Consider the following 23,633-nt stretch of genomic DNA (forward strand, 5'->3'; position numbering starts at 1 on the left):
TGGCAGATCAAGCAGTCTTTGCTCAGACCAACAGGTTATTCTGAATGATTCATATTGTTTCTGTGAATACAACACTTGAAATTTCTCCTTAATGCTTTCCAATTTCTTTTGTAAGGCTATCCAACTTCCACTGTAGTTGGAAGACACATCCCCAGTTGAGTAACTGTTGTTAGCATTTCATGACCTCAAACTCCTTTGGTTTCTCAGCATCTTTGGTTTAGCAAATTTCCGTCAGAGAAGATCTTAAATTGTCTATTCTTCTATAATACTTGCAAATTTATGTAGAACAAGAAAGACTGAAATAGTTACATAAAGGTCATAGTGCTTAGTGAAATAACAGATAAAAGAGATTTCTTATAATGCCTCTAAGCGCAAGGCTGGGGTAAGGAACGTAATGCAAATGAGGAGCCAAAATAAATCTTGGTTTTCATGAACTTTGTGTAGTGCGATTACACAGTACAAACATCTGTATGTTTATCATTCAACAGTAATTAACTTCAAGTTAGGAAGTTATCATTAGCACATTTCATTACTAAAATCACTTTAAGTGATATACAGTATTTTCACTTCAAAGATATGTTTTAAAGATTAATATAACCAATGTTTGAAATTAATTTTCCAGTCACAGGACAGTGAACTCTAAAACTGGAAGTTCCAAACAGGGATTTTATCAGGACAGCTCAAGGCTTTAAAGGAACGCCTGAAAAACAACTAAGATTTTTAAGTGTGCAAGCAGATGTATAACATTCTTTATTCAAAAGTTTATTTATTTTCTGCAATACCCTCTTTCCCTTCTGCAGGTCTTTTCCTCCATCTTCTCCTGTCTGCTAGTGTAACACCATAAGCAATCTATGACATACCATTTCTAAATCAATAGCAGGTTTATCTATTTAATTGCAATCTACTGACAAGTTTGACTTAATACCAATATTGGTTTAATACCAATAATAATAGCTATAAACAGAGCATCATACTGCAGCAAATCTCCCTGTCCTCCCTGCTCCACCCCCCCAGTTTCAGTAAAGGCTCATTTTATTAAGATTACAGTGTAAATCTCTACAAGTAATTTTTCAGGCCAATTATTATGCTGGCAAAATGGGATTTAAGTAGGACTGTTTGATGTATTCTGCCACTGATATCTTAGTTCATTTATTGTATAAAAGGCCTATCTAAAAGACATCAAGATAACCAGGCCAAACAACTCCCCAAAACTGTAGCTTTCTTAGATTACGACGACTAAGCACCAACATTGCCACAACCTAGTGTTAGCACAGAGTGAAAGTGGTTTTGCGTGAGTAGCTCCTAAAATGCTGGTAAAGACCAGGTATGGAAGGCTAGTGCTTGGAGTGACAGGAGAAGGCAGACTACAGATACAGAGTATTTTACCACAGTACTTCATAGTTAATTTTTTTAAGAGAGGACTTAAATTTAGCAGCCCAGGCAGAAATACTTGATAGAGATAGCGGCATTTTGCAGAGTACAGGCTGGTTTCAAACAGTGACTCCATCAACCAGATAACTTCAAATACACGAGTAAAACAAGAGGATCCGCAACATGCAAAATTTCATTATCCATGATAAAACATGAAATCTGGTTCTTAACATGATGATTTTACTATCCTTGTACTTGTTTTTGTTTGCCTAAAGACTTGCATTTCAGTGCAGCAACAGTTGTTTCATTTTTTGCTAAGCTGCCTTCTGTCAAGCCCTTAGTTTTGTGAATTGGCCCATTCTACTCCCAGATCACTTTCCCACAGCTGCAGTTATTGATATCATTTCTGTTGCCAGGGAATTAGTCTGTGACTTTATAAGTCATATTGTTCTCAGCAAATGAACTAGTGCTAATGTAAGATTACCAGAACAGCATCATTATGAAAAGTATTTGGTGATACAGTAGCACAGGTTACATTTTCTGCAGATTAAACTCCTCTGAAGTGAACAGCCTTTGCTCTTTAGCATTCTTAGTGACGACTGTATGCAAATTATAAGTGTATTTAAAAATACAGTGGTACGTAATCCAACAATGATGGTTCACAGGTATGACAATGGCACTCATTGCAGTGACTACATGAGACAAGATGGTATGAGGTCTCATGGTCCAGTCACTAAGATATGGAATGCAGACATGGGATTTGTAATTAGAGAAAAAAAAAAAAACCCAAAAAAAACCAACCCCAAAAAGTCATCTAAGGCAGGTTGATATGCTCAGTTGAAAACCCACTTAACCAGCTTTGAGTTACTTAGAACTTTTTCAAACCCTTGGGACATCGAGACTGGTCACTGAACTTCCATATGCCTTCAAGTTTCAGCTAAAATGAGTGAGCTGGAAAGCAGGTTTACTGTTTTGAACAGACACATCAGTGATGACATAATTTGATCAGAGGCTGGATGACAAGGGGATAAGACAGAAGATCAGATATGGCCTAATGTGAAGGGAAAAAAGGCAGCTGTAACCCCGAAAGCTCTGTGAATACATTAACAAAGAAGGTGAGGCAGCTATCATAAAGCCTGCTCACTGTCAACCAAGCAAAACACAACTATGATTGCTAGACAGACATGGGAAAGAGGAAGGCAGTAATACACAATGAAAGGTGAAAGCAGTAAAGATTGGTATGAAGAGCAGAGAGAGTGGGAGAAACAAATGATTCTTTGGCATCTTTGTGTCTCACTCTCACAAGAGCTAATGCTTTTAACTAAATGAAAAGAATATAAAGACTGCCATGTCATGCACTAAAACCTTCTGAAAGTTGCACTGCCCTTGTAACTTACTTTCGGGATTAGGCATTTCTGTATAACCTGTAGTTAATACCACGCTATTACTTTTTCCACAATCCATTACTACACACTAGTCACTTCACAGATTGCTGAGTGTTAGCCCCCAGACTAAGTTCTTGAATGAACCAACAGATTAATAGTGAGCAATGTAAGAAACTGCAGGAAGAAAACGATAATGTCACAAGTAAGGAAGATAAGTGTCACTCTGGAGAACTATTCCCAGTTTCTACATGTAAATCTGATCTCTAATATAGAGCTGGGGTTCATATTTGCATTCAAATATTCTTATTTGCGTTTATCTCGTACTTCAGATCTCAGAGCTCATGACTAAATTCTTCCATAGCTTACGAAGACAGCTTAATTTGGAGACATTATTTTTCAAAGTGACATACAGAACTAACCACCATTTCTTGCACATCAAACTTTCAAGATGTTATCATTTGAATGTGGCAGAGTTTTGCAGGATTGGTATAACAAATACTGTGAACATCCATCTTTACAAACATCACATCAGAAAACTGTTTCCCCTATATATGTTTTTCTAATATCAGCTACAATACTTATAATAGTTTTATTTTTGGTTCACATGAAAACATGTAACTCTTTGGCCTTCAGCTTTCAACAATGAGTAAACAGACAATGCTAGCTAGCACCAGGAAAACCTCCTTAGTACCACTGACATTACATGTTGTCTACCCACATTAAATATTAACATAGTTCTGAGAACTGAAATCTCTACTACATCTCCTTGACTCTGCCACTGATCCTACAAGTCTATTAATTTTAAGAAGGTTTAGTAATCCATATCCATGATTTGCTTTCTCTGTGCCTCTGCCATAGACACAGGTGTTTTTAATAGATCAAGTTTTTTATGCTGAACCATATTCCATCATGTACAAGGTTCAGCATATTAATGCCATTATTTGCAAACCTCCCTCCCACATTATACAATAAAGTTTACAGCAAGAGAAGAGACCCTTTCAAGTATCACATCAGACCATTTATTGCCATATTCCTGCTTCACCCTGTAAGAGTTTCAAGGATTAAAGCTCATTGTGATTAGATGTTGCTTATCTTGGTCTGTACAACTATGCTTTAAAGCAAAGTAACAGCTAGTGGTTCTTATCTTTGTCTGTACAACCACACTAGAGCAACTAAGTGCCAGTGGTTTTTGGAAATATGAATGTCAAGTAAATATCCCCAACAAAACTGAAAATTTCAACTTATCTCCTTAAAAGTACCTTATAATGTTGGAGGAGAGCAGATAAGAAGAAGGTGAAAAGAACCCAAACAAACCTGCAGAAACATTCCCTTGTATTCAGTATTCAGCCCAGGAACAGCAAAACATTAGAACAAAACTGTGTATGATTTCTGACATCACTTTGCATTTGGGTGGGGGGGTGGGGTTGGAACTAGATGATCTTTCAAGGTCCCTTTCAACCCAAACCATTCTGTGATTCTGCTATTTATGATGATGTTCCTACAGTGCTGTACTTTGAAGTCACAACACAAGATGTGGGAAGAACAGTTTTGTATTGACTTTATCTGTAGGTTAACTGACTTTAACAAGTTGCTTTGAATGCCATTGCATGTTTTTATGAGTTACTAATAGGACAGAAATGTGGTGTTCCTGTAGCTTACTCATCTCTACTGCTTTTTTTACATCACTGTAGTTGTACAAAACGTACATGATAGGTAGTTTTTCAGTAAACCCATTTTATAGAATTTGCAATCCTCAGATAAATAGAAATTGTGTGCTCTAACTACAACACTAATGACTATATCCCTTATTCAGAAATCAGTGCTTTAAAATCTGATTTCAAGGACTCAAGCATTTAGCCTTCAAAGTGAACTGTGACAACAGTATTTACTTATATAGTTTTAACTCACAGTAATGTTGGATTTTACAGCTTTTACAGCTCTAGTACTAATGGGGTGGGAGGGGAAGGGAGGGAGTCTGCACCTTTATATGAAAGCTCTTCCAATCCAATGCATAGTATTCCAAAGGACTTAAACATAAACGTTAATTTACCAGTTTTAAATCATTAGATGCTAAGAAACAGCAGATTATGTATTCATCTCTCTTTACACTGCCAAGATACTACTCACAGATATCAGGCAGTGCAGATATGGGAAAAATATTATGTGTGCAGGAGCTAGGATACCATGAATTAGATTTTATAGTCTCAAGAATTCCTAAAACAAACACACAAAAAAAACCTTCATATTGCAAATCTAGCTAGAAAAGTGGCAGATGTTGTTCTATCACACCATGTCTGGGGAGAGTCATTCTTGGTGCACTTGCTGTCTAAAGGAAGTGTATCTTGAAGTGACACAGTATCTCTAGATTGGAGCTACCACCAGTTTATTCTGTCCCATTCCTCCCAGAGAAACAATAAGCAACCTTTGGGTCTTCGTAAATGGAAGCAGCAGTATTTAATTGTTTCCTATCAACCTAACCCTGAAAGTAATGATGGAATAAGGACTCTGAAAGCTGTTTGAACTAATGTATCTGGCAGTAACTTCATGCTAAACAAGAAAGGTAATAATCAAAGCACTCCACTAGTCACACACTTTAAGAAAATACAGGGAAAGATCTAATCAATAGAAAGTCAAATGAGACAGTCAAAACCAAACTCTTGTCACTGACCCATTTTATTCTCAACAAAATATATTTATTCTGTTGTTGTTGTTTTTCTTTTAACCAGATACAGACAGCCTGGACATGCCAGAAAGCTCTTACTGAGTTTAGCTTGAGGATTATCATTAGCATCTGCTCTCACGTACCAGCAATTCTCTCTTTCCTGGCTTTTCTTCACTGATTAAATACTTCAGGTTGACAGGGTTTCCCCTCCCTCCTTTCCCCTTAAACTATCATATTTGATCTTTTAAAATACACTGGACATAGTAAAGGTTTAGCCATTTTATGTCTGCAGAATTTTCATGGTCTGACTGTTTAACACAGTACAATGGTGATGTGGTCTGTCTCCCCCCCCCCACCGCCAGAGTGTTTCACCTCTGGTTTTACTATTTAATTACTTAACTAAATATTAACCTAGTCCCTTATCTCTGCTGCATAACCTCTGTCCTATCCTTTTTACATCTACAAAGAAATCTAAGGGTAATATCATCATAACCTTCAAGTCTCAAAAGCCTTAAGTCTGTAATAGTCATTCCCAATTGCATTTGAACTCATTTTCTCTATGAAAACCTAACAATAGTGCACGTCAGCAGCTTTGCCTTGTTTCTTTGAGTGCTGGGAGTTACCTGATTTATGAATATGAACTCTTTGTGGTTTTGAAAATGCTGCTTTAAAGAGGCATATCTCAAGCATGTTTGTCCAACAGCGCTCTCCCTCTCCTCTCCTCCCTTTCTTCTGTCTCTCTGGCACTTTGGTAAAATCTATCATGAACAAAGGTGGCTGGCTTGATGGACACATGAAAACTGTATAAAACTGTACTCAGTTTCCAGTAAATCTGTGGTATGGACCAATAAAGATGAAAAGTTTTAAGAAAGGACTGAACCTATCCTCAGCTCGCATCAACTCTTTCATAACTGTCTAAAACCTATAACAGTGTAGGGAAGGAAGTCACACTTCAGAAACTTATCTCCCTCTCATTAATATTTCAAAAGAATGAAATAACAAAGGCCAAATAAGCGATGAGCTGAAGACAACTTATTTTTCCTCTCTATCACCTGCCAGTCACTCTCAACAACTTTAAGTTTAAAAGAACTTTGCCCTGCAAATCAGTCAGTACAAGAAATTCTATACAAGTGTCTGGATTTTGCTATAAATCTGTGTGTCATTCTTTCTTGAAGTATTAAAAAAGAAATAAATAAAAAGAGTAAAGTTAGCTTCTGCCTATGATCTTAGTTTATGACCTAAGCATGAAAATAAACAACCTTCAGGATCATGGTAATTCACTGTATAACATTTCTTCTAGCATTTTCAGAGAATGGACCTGAATAATTTTGTTTTACAGAAAACTTTTTCTGACTTTGCCTTAGGAAACCTGCAAATACTTTGAAAAACAGTTTGAAAAACAATGCTTTTTGACACTTCCTACAATTTTGACAGTGCAACTATTCCTTCAAACAGGAAGAACTTCCTCCTACGGGCAGTGCCATTAGAATGAATGCATAGACAACTGCTCACCAAGCACCTCTTTAACTTTACCTAAGCACACTGGAAAACATGTTAATTAAAATCAGCATGTAACATAACTCAGCATTCAGCATAGTAAATGACTTTTGTGTTTAATATTTAAAAATAAGAGTTATCATTGTCAACTGATAACAACTGGTAATGGCATTGCCAAGCCAACTCAAACTAGTTTATACTATGGCTAAGATAAGATTTATTCTTCTGTTGTGGTATTTTTACTGCAGACAAGCAGTGTTGTGAGTAATGTTCCACATCAGGTTTTAAAGATCACTACAAACCAACTTCGCCTGCAACTCCACAAATGCAAATCTTATTATAGCTTTATAAGTTTCTGTCATTTTAGTTAAATTTATGTACGTAAAATAAACCAATGTGATAGACACGTCTGAGAAACCAGAAACAAATTAAAGCGAGTTTTCCTCTTTTTCTGCCAAAAAAAATCAGAGTTAGAGCACTATTAATCCACAGTAATGCCTCACTTAAACAGGTTTGTGTCTCACTGAAGCACTGCAATTCAGAAACCTCTTATTTTTTACTTTTACTCACATTACTAAAATGTTTTTTAGTAAAAAGTAACTCATAATATGTGTGCATACGCACATACACTATAAATGGTAGTGAAAATTGTTATAATACCTAAGCCAGCAAGTATTTATAGCAAAATCTGTTATTAAAAAAGCAATCTGCAAAATACCACAGAGTGCAGACAGTATGATGATACAAAAGCAAAACTTGTCAGGAAAGTGTTAAGCACATATTTAACTTACGCATGCTTTCTACTGAACACAGCAAGAATTAAATTCCAGCTAAAAGTTAAGGGATTCCTTACATATCTTTCTGAATAGGATCTATCTCAATGTACTTTCAATATCAATACTATTGAATATAATACTAGAATACTATTCTCTATCTTAAGGGGTCTGAGAATATGAATGAATAAATAAACTGAATCCCAGGCAACAGGAAATTTTAAGAAATAGCACACAAGAATTCTCTTGGCCTAAGTCTAACTTTTTTGTATTTTTAATGTGACTTTACTGCTCATTGAAAGGCATCAGATTAACAACCCTCAGGCGAAGTTATCTATGCAGCCACAGACATTTAGTGCAACAACAGCAACATAGTCAAATTTCCTCTTAAAATGCATTTCTGCTCTGCAGCTGATCAGAGTTTACACACTGCAAAATAACGTGGGTTTGTTTTGGTAGTTATTGGTTAGATTTTTTTTTCTTTATTAAATGTATTTTTAAATTCCAGGAAAAAGAACGTAAAGTGATTTTCATAACAGAAGGAGTTCACTTTCCGGTGTTAAGGGGCCTTCAGATCACATGTGTGCAAGTAAATACTTCTACATAATTTTACTTCAGCGACTGTGTTGGTATTGAAGTCAGGCACTTGGTCTTAAGTTGTCAGCCTCCCATAGTGCATTACCTCACTATTTTCTGTACAAAGCTCAGTCTCCCCAGTAAACAAGTACCAATCTCCAGGGAGAACCAGAGACTGAAAGTACAATTCCACAGGTGCTCAAGTCCAAAAATTTACATGGAAGCAAATGTTTGTGGAATCAACCATTACTTGCTCCTAGGTAATTATGCTTGTCTTCACTGAGAAGTAACAGCTAATGAGCCAAGACGCAAATGGGAAACAACCTTTTACAAGCTGTTTTCTGCACAGCTGACCTCACAAGCAACAGAAGTAATACAGTGAAATGCCTTCAATTCATTACCACAACCACATCTTTCTCATACTAGTACAAACCCATTTATTCTGCCAAACACAAATCTTTAGACTACGTGAAAGCACATTCTAAGAAACTTATAATGCTGTGTATGACCACCTCCCAATGTAAGGATTTTAACACTTGCAAGGCACACCTGCATCAAAGTGCTCTCCTGATACAAGTATCTTTATGTTCATTAATAAAGGAAAAACCAAGCCTTTTAAAAAAAATCCCTCAAATAAGCACCAAGACTGATGCACAACTTTGTTCAGTTTCACTTTTACCAGTGCCAAGCAAATCCAAATTGAAAGTAATATCTGCTTTCCACCTACCTAGTATTTAAGCAGTGCTTTCATTACCTGTAGTACGGTACTTCCCAAAGAATTTCAGTAAGACCATTGCTCCTTTTTTCTAAGAATCGTACCAACAGACTTGGACACACTCCCTGATCACGTATACTGAATTTTAAACACTTAGTCTTATCACTTTAATTTCAACATGTGAAGTTAGGCATGAGTGCATTTACTAGATCAGAACTTAAACAATTCTGCAAAGGCACTATTAAAAGGAACACACTGAACTGTGATTAGGTTACTGGTGCTATCAATGCCTTCTTCCTTTAAGTTAGAACATCTGAAGTTTCCTAACAATTGGAGATACTCTATAATGCATCTCTGCTACAGAAACTGAAGCCAGCTATATACTGGAGACAGAAATGACAGCTACATGTGTCAAAGCGGGGAGAAGCACAGAATACATTAAGAGTTGTTTCACCTCTTCAACAGTTAGTAGTTTAGGCAAATTTCAGCCTCCATTGAGAATCGAAGGCTGAAAGGAGCATCTGCAGATCATGTGGTTCAGCTCCCTCACAACCTCCCCAGGCAATCTGTTCTAGAGTTTCATGGGAAGAAAACAGGAACAAACTAAGGAAGTCCTTGGCAGATCAGCTTTTCAACAGTACTACCAACAGCTACACATAGAAGTGTAGTGTGTACATCAAATACACTGCAGGAGTATTTTAACATAATGTCAACTGATGACTAAGTAAATGGACAAGACTCATGATTTGAGACTCCATGGTTTCTAATTTAAGGCACATCAGATAACCATATTATGATTACGTTATTTTTTTACAATCTGTGGAGATTGCTACAACTTCTATTTCTAACCATACTTTTACCAAATGAAACATTAGCTACACTATGCTAAATCTACTTTTTATTCAATATATGATAAAATATAAATATCAATATCTATCAGCAATAAAATACGAGGAGTGCCATAACGCAGATTTTTGGTAATATGATGCAGTTCTGCTATAGTAAGAGTTACATAAATTACTTGATCTAGTCATATGTTTTGAATCCAGGACAATGGTAGCCAAACAAGAGGGCTAACAAGCAGCAAGGAAACTGCTAAAGACTACTTTATTCAGTCACATTCACCAGGATCTTGATCTAGACATTCAAATGTGCCTCTATAGAATCTCTTACCAATTCAAAAACTGACAATTCAGCTCTCACGCAATCATCTGTGGGAGTGTTAAGGCTTTCTAGAAAGGGACTGAGGACACCCTACCTAACTAGGAGCTTTAAGAACCAATTTATGCGCTCAGCTCTGTACCTAGCAGCTGAGAAAGAGAAGCATTGCTGTTACGCAAACCCAGTGCAGCAGCCAGCGTGGGTCTTGCTCAGTGCTATGCAGGAGCTACAAAGCCAGTGCCTTAGAAAGATGTGTCAGCCCAGATGTGCTGCCATTCATCCATGACTATGGCTGCTTCCATTGCTGAGCTGATCAAGCACACAATGCACTTTTGTGGGTTTGCTTCAGGATTTATGCTTGTATTCATTGCAGGATGATGACACTAAGGTATTTGAAAACCAAGCCATCTGAGAGCTAAAACATGGATTTAGGTGCTTGCCTTTAAATATCTGTGTTTAAAATTGTATGGTTTAATGAACACTGATAACTAGTCCTCAGATTAGAGAACAACAGATTAGAAAATAATCCTTGAGAATGGAAATGTTCTAGCAGACTACAGTGCAAAACTCTATGTTACCCTAATATGGTTTTTATTTAATGGGCTGGACAGAATCAAGGAAAGGCTCAGACACTGTCTACCACCACAGCAGGAAGGATTTTGTCTTCTATCTATACTCTGTGATAGATTAAAATAGTCCTGTTTGTGCCTCTGTAGATAGCCTAATATAATTATAGACTCCTCTCATAAACAGGATGAGTACCTTACAGAAAAAAAAAAATCATAACCTTCCATCTGATCAAATCCATTTCCAAAATGTCAGTGTATCTTCCCCTTAAAAAAAAATATTTAAAGTTATAAGCAAACTCATGAACTCATGTTTTTTCTACAAATAACATAAAAAGCCTTTCTTCATGCATAAAATACACGATTTCAAGGATTCTGTTCAGATGGTCTTATAGCTTCATATGTGAAATACATTATTAGGGTCCTATAAAGCATCTATTTTTGTTGGTTTTTTTTTTCTTTTGTTTTTGTTTTTTGGTGTTTTTGGGGTTTTTTTGGGTTTCTTCTCCCCAGAATAGTCAGGATTTAAAAAGCAGCATTACTGTTTATCACAGTTTGGTGTTATTCTTAGTATTCCAACATTTAAAAAGCCATCAGATCTTTTGTCATTTTAATACAAATAGTCTGTAGCAGTGACGGTGTTTGGCATAGATATATTTTGCCATGATATTTCAGATAACCCCAAGTCTGTTTCTCTAAATACATTAAAATTTTATACATTTTCTCTTAACAGACTGCACACAGAGAAGAGATTAGGAAGCAGGCTTTATCACGATAGCACTGATCTTTATCTGTAGAGTTCTTCAGGGCTTGTAAAAATTCCTTGCCAGCAACTACCTGAATTTTTAAAGGTGACCTACCAACACTATATTATATATTTTTTGTTGGCATAATAGCAGAGACTGTTACATTAGGTCTGGAAGAGAGCTTAGCTTCACTACAGCAAAGTATTTTCCTTTATCCATACCCTTTCAGTCAGGTCCTCAATGTACTGGTTAGCAATGTGTATTAAGCGCTGAGACATTGACTTTGGTGGGAGTTACAGCACCTCATTCATTCAATACATCCATAAAGGTGACACTTGCTGTTACAAGTTGTCCTGGGTTTACCAGGAGCCATTTTGCTCCTTCTTAGTAACTGGTGCAAGCTCTGTGTTTTGACTTCCACCCTGGGCAGAGAGCTGATAACACCGATTGTTTTTAATTGTTGTTAAGTGATGCTTATTCTGGCCAAGGACTCTGTGAGCCTCATACTCTGCCAGTTAGGAGGGGAGGCCGGGAGGAAGCAGAGACAGGACACCTGACCCAAACTAGCCAAAGAGGTATTCCATACCACAGCATGTCATGCCCAGGGAGGGAACTGGGAGTTACCTGGAAGGGCACGGTCTCTCTTCAGGGGGGTCGAATTTGTTAGGCGGAGGTATCGTATTCTCTTGTTATATTATCATTGGTGGTAACAGTAGTGATTTGTGTTATACCTTAGTTACTGGGCTGTTCTTATCTCAACCCGTGGGACTTACACTCTCTTGATTCTCCTCCCCATCCCTCCAGGAGCGGGGAGGGTGGGTGGGGGGGGTGGTGGTGGTGAGTGGATGAGTTGTGTGGATCGGTTTAAACCATGACACAAGTGAATAGAGCAATCTTCAGAAGATAAAGGCATGGGAGACAGGGACTTGGAGACCTACCACCCAAGAAAGCTAAGGCATAATGAAATGAAGAAAAGGCACACAGGGGATTCCAGAAGAAAAATCAGATATTTCTTTTTTCCCCATGGAAGGAATGTTTAAATTTTAAAAAGGTATTTCTAGTAATAAAACACCTGGAGAATTAAGAGCCACTAAAACCAACACTGGTCACCTTGCAGGCATTGCTATGGAGACAGCAAGATACCTGACATAAACATCCCTTCAGACAGGACAGGTCAGTGAATCCTTAAATAGAAAACAATAAATTCACAACATTCCCAGAAGACTTCAGTGCCTTGCTATAAACACTAGTCAAAACTTTTCCTCTAATATATCAAACCACTCCCATGTTTAAACAGGTCTGCACAGCATCTGATATTCTAAGTAGCAACCAACAACAGGAAGTGGCAGGTTACAGACCACTCTAATTGAATTCTGTATTTTTAAAATGTTCCCATAACTGCAGGTCAGTATAATTACATATAAACTAATTGGTTTAGTAAGCTAATTTAATCAATAATAGACTTTGTTTTTTTTTTTTTTTTTAATAAAGACAAAAAATCCAGGCCCATAAGCCCATCAAGCTAGGAAATCTTCCTACGGCATGCATTTCCAGTAAATATCCTACAAAGAAACCACAAAAACAGCAGCAGTAAGCATCAAACTCAATAACTGCTTCATGGCATCGTTCATTAATGCTGTTTAGCTTAGGGTCATAGAAATAAGTTGGTTCTCAGGGAAACAGCAGTGACAGGTTTTACAAAGCAAATAATTCTTGTATGTCCTAACAGAGAGGGTGTATGCTACAATTTATTCATGCAGCTTCCATGCACAAATCATTGTAGTCTGAGATGTATGCAGTGAGTCCTTGGTTAGCTATAAATGATGCTCTGTAGAGCAGGTGGAAGGAACAGGCAATGTGATAAGGTTTGCAGATTGTTCTCTGAATAACCTAACCAGAATTAGCACGTCAGGACGAACAGAAACGCTGAGCAGATGGCTCCCACAGAATTTCAGCTAGGTAGAGGTGCAGATGATTGCCTTGTATCTACCGAGACATTAAATGTTACTTCAGGTCTGTCTGATGGTTGGTATTTCCAAAGGCACCCAAGAGTATTAAACATCTGAAATCTCACACAGCTTGAAAAAGTTAATCATCCAACTCACTTGTGCTTGCGTTCAAAATGAATTTTGGCTCAATACTATATCAAAATACTCTGAAATGCTGCAAGCTCATTTTCCTATGCAAGCTAAATCCACTGTGCTGTGCTAACTTGCTGCTTTCAATACCAAGGGGAACCATGTAAATGAAGAGACTGCATTTCTCAAACAGTAAGTTGCTCCTCAGTGCCCAGAGAAATGCAAAGTTCATTTTACAGTTAACTTGCTAGATTTCTGATAATTTCACATAAAACAAAGAACAGAAGGAACAGTATTAAAAGAAAATAAAGTATTTAAATCCAATAGGTAAATAAAGTTCCTTTACAAAAAGAACTCTTCACAGTGAAAGTTATGTAATACCTTAATACATTTTCAGCAATAAAAATATTACAAAAGCAGATGTTATGTATAATACATTTTAGTTTTATTAAAACTGAAAGAAAAACAAAACCAGAAAACATAATTGCTTTCACCTGAAATAGCAGCCACTTGGACCAGGCGTACATTTCCTTTATAAAGGCAAAATCTGCTTTTATTTACATCTCTGCACCTCCACTGAGGTTTGCTGGGTCTGGAGATAAGAGTCAACTACAGAATGTAATCTGGAGGTTATGGGAAAGGGTCTGCATTCTTTTGCCATCAGTTTCGTTGAGTTTTTTTGAAACTCAGTTACAGTCACACTTTCTCCTTCATTAGCCTGACTTTGATATCCCCAAGATACAAGACAGTGAGATGGATGAGAGCTGATCACAAGTTCCACTAAAGTAACCAAATTTGTTGAAGATAATACCTTGTAATGCCTCTTAAATTGTACCAAAGATCTTCCACTGTCCTTTAGGGAAGACTTGAATATTAGAGGTGCTCAGCCTCTGTCACTAAGGTTTGTTATTTGAGTCTCAAGGCTTTCTTAAGATGTCAACATTTTCTTATTACACCTATAGAGCTCACAGGCATTTGCATGATCTGTATCTGAGTTAGGAAACAGAAGCAGTATTATATGTACAATCATGTCTGGTATGTATCCGTTAGGCATACAGATAGATGGTGTTGATGTAGAAACCAAAATGAGCATCTATCCCAAAACAAAGATTTACTGTGTACATGAAACACCCCAGTGGATTGCTGTTTGAAGAGGGACCTCATGACCTATTAAAATTAGAATCTCAGACTACAAAAGCGAAGATAGGAGAGGTGATCAAAATTCTCTAGTTGCTAGGCATTTTATGGAAAGAGGCCACATTCACTCATCTTATTAAAATTCATGGAAATTGAAAACATTCAAAAGCCTGGGAGAGGTGGGGTCTGAAAATCTATTTCACAGAACTGGGAAGCTTACTCTATATTCACCTTGAAAGCACTTTCCCCATCACAGACTTCCTGAGAGCCTTTTGATTTCTCTCCTACTTAGGAGGTAATTATAGAACTTCTTTTCCTCCCTGACTAATGCATACAGAAAGGGGTCACTTCAGCATTTTATGTAGTTTATCAAGGTTTATTCCTAACTAGATCTTTGTTGGAAATTATTTCTCCTTTGTGCTCTCTCCGTCTCATCTAGCAAGCTTTATTTTTACTTCCTTCTGTTTCCCATATCTCGCCTTCTGTCTGTATCATTTGATATCATAACTGCTCTAGTATTAAACACTGTTGAACTCTGCACTTCTATTTTCCTCTTTACTTTCTCATTTATTTTTAAATTTACTATTGTCAGTAAACAATGACAGTCAGGCATGGGGATGATGGAAGAGGCACACTAACCAAAAGCTACATAGCATATTTCTCTTGTAGATAAAACTTCTAAAAGCTATGACTCCAAAGGAAAAGACTAAACACTTCCCAAAAGGTTTTCTAAGGGCACCAGAATCATGTGAGATACTTAAGATTATCACAGTCATTTCAGTCAAGAAGATTTTGACTTAATGACTTTAAATTGACAACACTGGATAGATACTTGGCTCATGTGGTCTGACCTAAGCCTCACAGCTTCTTCTGCTTTCAGTATCTTGTACAAAGTGACCCTAAGAGGAAGATGTGATGGGAAATTCTGCACCACCCCATGTCCTCATCAGGGAAGTCTGTCTCCTCATAACACTGCTACAAAGGTACAAGGGTATTTCTCCATGCTCAGGTACCTCCCCTGCCTTGGGAACTTACTAGGTTTAAGACTTATTAATAAGCACAATGTTTTCAACATTAAACAAAGGCTAAGACATAGACTCACAGGATAAACTAGGTTGGAAAAGACCTTTAACATCATCAAGTCCAAACATTACTCTGGGACTGCCAAGCCCACCACCAAACCAAACAACAGAAACAATGCTGGTTTAGGCAAATCAGGAGTCAAGAACCCTAGCCTCTTTTTTTTTGCTAGTAGCTCAACGTTATTCTTAAAAGAGAGCTGGAATACGGTAGGTTTTTGAAATTGCTTTTCTAGTATGGATAAAAAATTTCAGGACATGAAAAACAACAGTACTTCAGCAACCAGTTTGCTAAGTATAAAAGGATACAGCATTTCATATAGAAGTAGCAAACTTACGTGTAACTCCTCACACATTTTCTCCAAGTGGCATCTGTGGTCAACAAGAGAGTAACATTTGACCTGAATTCACCAAACACGTAATTGCTAATAAAAAACCTCATGAAATGTTCTTTCATGAAGCAGCTTTCAATATTTTTATATTAAGAGATGATAATGAAGACTTTCTACAAAGCCCTCAGGTAGATAGGCCGCTTCGAAAACAAATAGTCACAGCTGTAACTTAACCAAATCCCATGTTGCCAAAAGATTTGCCCCTTCAAGGTATTAAGAACAGAGTTTTCCTCAGCCTAACTGTCCTGCTACCTGTGTTTTTCACCCAGCCAGCTCTCCCACTCCCCCGAGACAAATTATTCATTATTTCAGTAATAGTTGTTGAGGCTTTTCTGCATCTAACATAATTCAAGCACAAAGAATCTAAGTATCCTTACATACATAAGGTGCCTTAAAAGAGAAACTTGTAATATTTATCAAGCTTAAGCATAGGCTTTCTCCCCCTCCCCAGTGAGCAACATTCATATGACCAAGTCCAAAGGAATCTAAAGCAGCACCATTTTTTTTTTCTCTTCACTTCAGTCTGTCCCCCTGGCATTAATTTCTCCCTCTTTCAGAATCCTATTTGGCACATTGAGGAAGCTTTTTCAATAAATCAATACTGTAATAAAAAATGACTGCCTCTATGTACTCCACATATTAAGCAAGTTTCTCTTGTACAGATAAAACTATTCACCTTATAATCTGTACTTGACATTTTGAATAACAGACCTTAATAAAAGAAGCACCTGGCAAAAATGCAAATCTACAATAGCTCAACGTTGTCTGTTTTGACAATATTGCTCCTGATGATGCTTAACAGCTAACCAATTTGATTTGGTTTCAGAAAGAATTATAGCATTTTGCTGTTTTCAAAGTTTACTTTTGAAAAACAATAACCATCTAAAACAACTGCTATAAGGATAGGTATGTTATCTAATAATATCTATTTTTGTCAGCAAAATGGAAGGCTACTGTTTTCAGCAAGAATGAGATTATCAGCTTATCCATGAAAAAATGTTACAAAGCCCCTCAAATTATGTTTAATTCTAAAATTATTATAGCATAAATATCCCTTGTCATGGTTTTACCCTGGCTGGAAGCTCAGCCCCACACAGCTGCTCACTCACTCCCCCTGTAGTGGGATTGGAGAATCAGAGTGAAACTGAGAAAACTCATGGGTCAAGATAAAGACAGTTTAAAGGTAAAGCAAAAGCTGCTCACACAAGCAAAGCAAACCAAGGAACTCATTCACCACTTCCAATGGTCAAGCAGGTGAGCAGGGATCCATCACACGTAATGGCTACTTGGGAAGCCAAACAACATTCCAGATGTTCCTCATCCCCAAATGTTCCTTTCCTCAGGCCTATACTGAGCATGATACCATATAGAGTTGGGGTCAGCTTTCCCAGCTGTGTCCCCCCCAACAACTTGTGCACCCCCAGCCCACTCACTGCTGGCTTGGGGTGAGAAGCAGAAAAGACCTTGACTCTGTGAGCACTGCTTAGCAATAATTGAAATCATTTCCATGTTATCAACACTGCTTTCAGCACAAATCCAAAACACAGCCCTAAACTAGCTACTGTGAAGAAAACTAACTCTACTCCAGCCAAAAAGGGCACATCCCTGTGGCACCTATATGGAAAGCAGTATATACCTGGTCAAACTGCTCCCCAGCACATGTACACACAAAGAACAAACTACCTTCCAAAATGTTGTGCTTAAGAGGACGATTTTCAGAACTACAACTCTGTCTCACATTTACTCCATGAAATTAATAGGACAAAAAGGCAGGGAAAGGAAAGCCATAAGACACTCACTGAGGAATACCAACAACAAAAAGGTATCTGCTTGTTTCAAGAGTTGCCATCAACGCAAACGGGCTTTGCTAATCTGGGTTCAGTCCTCCTGAAAGCAGCTGCAACTTGAGTCACTGGTTTGAGCAAATCACTGTTCTGTCCTCACAAAAACAACACTTCAAAGTTGTATGAGTGTGGAGTTCCTAAAACCACAGTCAATCAGCATCATAACAACATAAGCTTCCATTTCACTTACCCAGATATTTCCATCTTGGTGGTATGGTTTCCAGTTTCTTCCTGTATCACTATAGAGCATCCGATACTGAGTGACCCAGTCAGAACTGCTGTACCTGCCTTGAGTTGCAACAGCACTGATCTGCTTCCTGTTCCCAAAATCCACTTGCAGCCATTGATAATGATCACTGTCTGATGGAGACCAACCTCCTGCACCTGTTGGGTTGAAACAGAGGAGAGATTTTGACCTCAAACACAGGCTTTGAAGTGAACACATTGTGAAGATGCTGATGGCTAGAAGGCAGCCCAGCTGAGAGCAGTGTGATACCAAAAATACTTGAAAACATACAAGAGAAATATGAGTGCGTATTTTTTTTAAGGTGCATTTTCAGCACATGCTTCAAAGGCATTAACTCTGTTGCCTTAATCATTTCTCCACATAATTATAATGATTTAATGCGCTGCCTGCTAACAAATCAGTGCCTTTATAATTCCTTAACTACAGTGTATTAGTTTTTGCCATGTTACAATTGTTCCAAGGGTTGACCCATTTGCTATGAAATCCTTCTTTAGAGCAAACTGGCACAGATCAATAATCATCCTTGAACTCTGTATGCCTTTTCAATAGTATTTCCTGTTAAAGAGATAATATAGATAAACCAGGAGGAAATAAGAACAAGTTCTATGCTTTCCTATGTTTCAGGATAGAGCACAAACAAAAGGATCTACCAGCAGAACTGAAAAAGGAGCAGGTAGCGCACGGCTGGATCCAGCTTTGATCTGCTGGGTGTACAAGCTGTCCCAGATTACATTGGCAGATGCCTCACAGAAGTGTTATTGCTCTTTATTGGTCTATAAATTAGCTTGACAGTAACACTGTTAACAATATTCTTCTCAGCCACAGACTACATAGAACTGTTCTAAATAAAGAAGGCCAGTGATGCATAGATAAAAGACATTCATGAGATTCCTTATTCTTCTGAAATAAAGAAAAAATAAGGGAAAAACTGTAGTTGGATACTGCAGACAGCAGTAAGTATTGTAAAACAGATATTACAATTATATAGAATCATAGAATCAACTAGGCTAGAAAAAACCTCTAAGATTAATGAGTCCAGCCATTACGCCAGGACTGCGAAGCCCACCATTAAACCATGTCACTAAGGGCAAATTCATCTCCTCTCCTTGCTGTCCCTCATGATCTCCAGTCACTCATCCCTCATCTCCCCTCATGACTGTCCTTCATGGTCTCCACTCAAAGCCACCCCCCACATACCCCGCATAACGGCCTAGTCTATATAGCTGCCATCCCTACCCCTCACAGCCGCACCTCATTTCACCCATCATGGTCACCCGCCATAGCTCATGGCTGCCCTTGCTCTCCTCTCATGATCACTCCTCACAGCCATCCCTCCTCTCTCCTCACTTCTGCTGCTCACAAGCTCCCCTCACGTCTGCCCCTCACAAACTCACCTCACAAGCTCCCCTCACGTCTGCCCCTCACAAACTCACCTCATAAGCTCCCCTCATGCATGCCCCTCACAAACTCACCTCACAAGCTCCCCTCATGCATGCCCCTCACAAACTCACCTCACAAGCTCCCCTCACATCTGCCCCTCACGAACTCCCCTCTCGATGGCCCCTCTCAAGCTCCCCTCACAAACTCCCCTCTCGATGGCCCCTCTCAAGCTCCCCTCACGAACTCCCCTCGTGGCCACCCCTCCTCTCCCCTCATGATCTTCCCTGTGACTCACCAAGCTGTGTAACCTGGGGGAGCCGACTACTTTCTCCATTGTGCTTGTGATAGGTGTAACCTCTATTGAGCCAAGGATTTATAAAGGTCCCTCTTTTCTCAGGTGCTTGATCTAAGTCAGTTATGAAGAACTTGGATTAGATAAAAGTTTCCCAGCTGTGAAACCCTTGCCAAGGCCCTAAATTCATCAGAGGAAATGAAGCACATTTGTGTCTTCATTCACCCTAAGCAGGTGCAAAGCCCTCACACCTCCAGAAATGTGCACATGCTCACAGCTCAGCATATCTCCAGATATTTTGCTCAATAAAACCCAGCTTCTTCATTGGAATTAAGAAATCGGTTTGACGTTGGACTGGGAACAGAGGAGTTACTCACAAAAGAGTTGACATATTTTGCCTTTTTAAAGGAACAGTGAATTTGGAAACCAAACCTGATTTCCATAATATGGCATTACAATTGAAATACACTTACTTTTATGGCCAATATACGGTGACAGAATAATGAATTATCTTTCAGGAATGATCAAAATGAGTATTAGGAAATACATGAAACAAAAAAACCCCAAACCTATCAATACAGAGAAAACCTAGAGAATAAATCTCTATATTCATAGCAGACATTACGGTGCAGAAAACAAACTTTGCAGACTTAATTACAGGGGGGGTTTGCATTTAAGTCTGAACCATATAAACTTCCTGGCGCACCACGAAATCACACAGTCTAGTCCATGGGCCAATTTGCTTTTAATTTCGCTTATGGACTTCAAATGAAGTCACAAACCCAGCCTGCTTGCCAAGTCCCTGCTATACTGCATTTTATATACTCCTATCATTAGGCGGCAGCATTGCTTCAGTCTTAGACAAGCCTACAGCTCACTCAGCTCCTACAGGTGTTAACATTTGCAGGTCACAGGCCATTTTAATGCTCTGATATCAACGGGATCATTGATGTCATAAGCAGTCACCTTTCACTGTAATAATTAGTGTAACATTCTGCCAATGACATCTAAATTGTTTAAAATGTTAAAGATTTACAATAGATGCTTTGTCCTTGTGCTACAGGTAAGAATACTCAGCAATAGAAAAAGATTCTTCAGGGGCAGGGAACAGTTACATCCTGTTAAAACAAAGCAAAACACCCTTACTAAAAATACTTGCAGCGAAAAGCATTCCCACACATTCCCAAAATCAAACTGACTCAATTCATTAACAGAATGGCAACTGGCCATTTAAGAACAGAATTTCTTCATGACTATTATGGAAAGAGATAGGAACAGTGAGCTCTACATACTTGCCACAATAGCAGAGATGCTGCTTTCTCTCCATGTCCTAGCACCCCTGTGCAATTGGCATACCCGAGACTGACTGCACACAAAGGATAAGAAGCTGTCCCTGTGCAGAAGCCAGCTTTGCAAAAGGACCTTTTGGTGGCTCCAGGAATACATAAGGGTCAAATGTGAGCATTCCAAAATTATTATGCAAGACAGAGTTGATAAAACCATCAATAAAACGTCCTTCAGCAATGCAACTGTTGACAAAAGATTATATACTATAGCTGTAGGAAGGCTAAAAGAGACATTGTGAGGTTTACACTTTTTGCTTATGCAGAATTGCACTGAAACAGATTTTTGTTACATATAATTATAAGAAAATACTTGTAACATGATATACATTTATAATACTGAGATGAGATTTTGGCCTTCTTTGATAAACTCATTCATTCATTGTAAACCGCAAGGAGGTTTCAGAAAGTCTTCAAATACAAATCCATTCAAAAGCTTTTAAAACTTGTGTGATAACATTAGCTTTCCTTTTTTATTTTTTTTAATGTAAGAAGAGTCAAAAAAGATTCTTCACATCATGCCTGCAAAAAGTTGGACCACAGAGCTAGGCCATGAGATGGGAACAAAAGTAGTGTACTATGGTCTGCCATATAACCATTGCCAGTGAGCAAGAGACAAGACTTTCAGTCAGTACTGCAGACAGCAGCAAACAGCATTACACCATTGGTTTCTTGACATAATTCTCTTAGTTGCACATTTGCCTTCCAACTTTTCCAAGGAAGCAGATGAATAAATAGCCCAAAGGAGGAAGGGGAAACATGCTGGATTGTAGCTAAATGTGGTGCTATGCAGACCAGCATGGGAAAGGAATGGTGAGCAGTCTGTGGCTGGGCAGGTATCAGCCATTCACCGAAAGCAGCCTGTTGGGGATCAACTGAAAGTTTCCTCTTCCGCTGTGACTCACCAAGCTGTGTAATCTGGGGAAGCCAACTACTTGCTCTATTGTGCTTGTGATATGTGTAACCTCTATTGAGCCAAGGATTTATAAAGGTCCCTCTTTTTTCAGGTGCTTGATCTAAGTCAGTTATGAAGAACTTCGATTAGATAAAAGTTTCCCAGCTGTGAAACCCTTGCCAAGGCCCTAAATTCATCAGAGGAAATGAAGCACATTTGTGTCTTCATTCACCCTAAGCAGGTGCAAAGCCCTCACACCTCCAGAAATGTGCACATGCTCACAGCTCAGCATATCTCCAGATATTTTGCTCAATAAAACCCAGCTTCTTCATTGGAATTCGGTTTGACGTTGGACTGGGAACAGAGGAGTTACAAAAGAGTTGACATATTTTGCCTTTTTAAAGGAATAGTGAATCTGGAAACCAAAGCTGGTTTCCATAATATGGCATTACATTTGAAATACACTTACTTTTATGGCCAATATACGGTGACAGAATAATGAATTATCTTTCAGGAATGATCAAAATGACAGCACATTAGTAATTTTCAGTGAGCATTACTTCATACTGAAATTGCAATGTATATTAAATTTGTTGAATAAATGCTATTTACAGTATTATTCCTCACACCTTAGTATAAATGGTTTATTTTTAATAGTTACAAGCTATATTCTGAATTTTATTACATACATTATTTGCACTTTCTATTATGGCAGATAAAAGGCATTGGATGCTTGCTTTTTTATATCACACTGTTTTACTTCATATACTGCCTTTTAATGCCAAATGCCACAACATACTATGGTATCACAGAATCATACAGTGGTTTCAGGGTTGGAAGGAACCTTTAAGCTCTTTCAGTTCTAGCCCCCTGCCATGGGCAGGGCCACCTTTCAGTAGATCAGGTTGCTCCAAGCTCTGTCCAATGTGGCCTTGAGCACTGCCAGGGATGGGGCAGTCACAGCTTCTCTGGGCAACCTCTGCCAGGGCCCCACCATCCTCAAAGGGAAGAACTGCCTAATGCCTCACCTCAACCTCCCCTCTGTCAGGTTAAAGCCACTCCCCCTTGTCCTGTCCCTACAGGCCCTTGTAAAAAGTCCCTCTCCAGATTTCCTCTAGGTACTATGACACATTTAAAAGATATTAAACATAGGCAAATAATAAAGTTTGCTTTCACTGAAGAGGTAAGGAGCATTTATGCAGTTCTTTGCTAGATATGGTACAATAAATACAATTTCAGACAATATCTGCTTCTTATTTTTATGCTACTCTAGAATATGATGTGATTAAACATATTTGTCCACTAAGCAGGCAAGGTAACTGATTCAGTGACAGTAACTAAGGGAGTCACTGACTACTTTTATTTATACTCTATAGCACTCTAGCACAAACAGAACAACTAATTTCAATCTGCGCAAGAACCACTGTACGTGAACCTTTGATAGCAGACAGCAGAGGACTGCAAGTTAGGCAACAGTAAAGTCATCACTGAGTA

General features: G+C 38.3%; 1 protein-coding gene across 1 annotated transcript in view; it reads right to left on the bottom strand.

The window, feature by feature from the left end:
- CNTNAP2 (contactin associated protein 2) overlaps positions 1-23,633 on the bottom strand; it is a 1,034,819-nt gene that overhangs the window by 672,610 nt on the left and 338,576 nt on the right. Inside the window, exon 3 of the mRNA XM_065665653.1 lies at positions 18,173-18,366. Within this exon, the coding sequence (XP_065521725.1) occupies positions 18,173-18,366 (194 nt within the window). The remainder of the gene's footprint in view (positions 1-18,172; positions 18,367-23,633) is intronic.

Source organism: Lathamus discolor, chromosome 2 (genome assembly GCF_037157495.1).
Source record: "Lathamus discolor isolate bLatDis1 chromosome 2, bLatDis1.hap1, whole genome shotgun sequence".
NCBI lineage: Eukaryota > Metazoa > Chordata > Aves > Psittaciformes > Psittacidae > Lathamus > Lathamus discolor.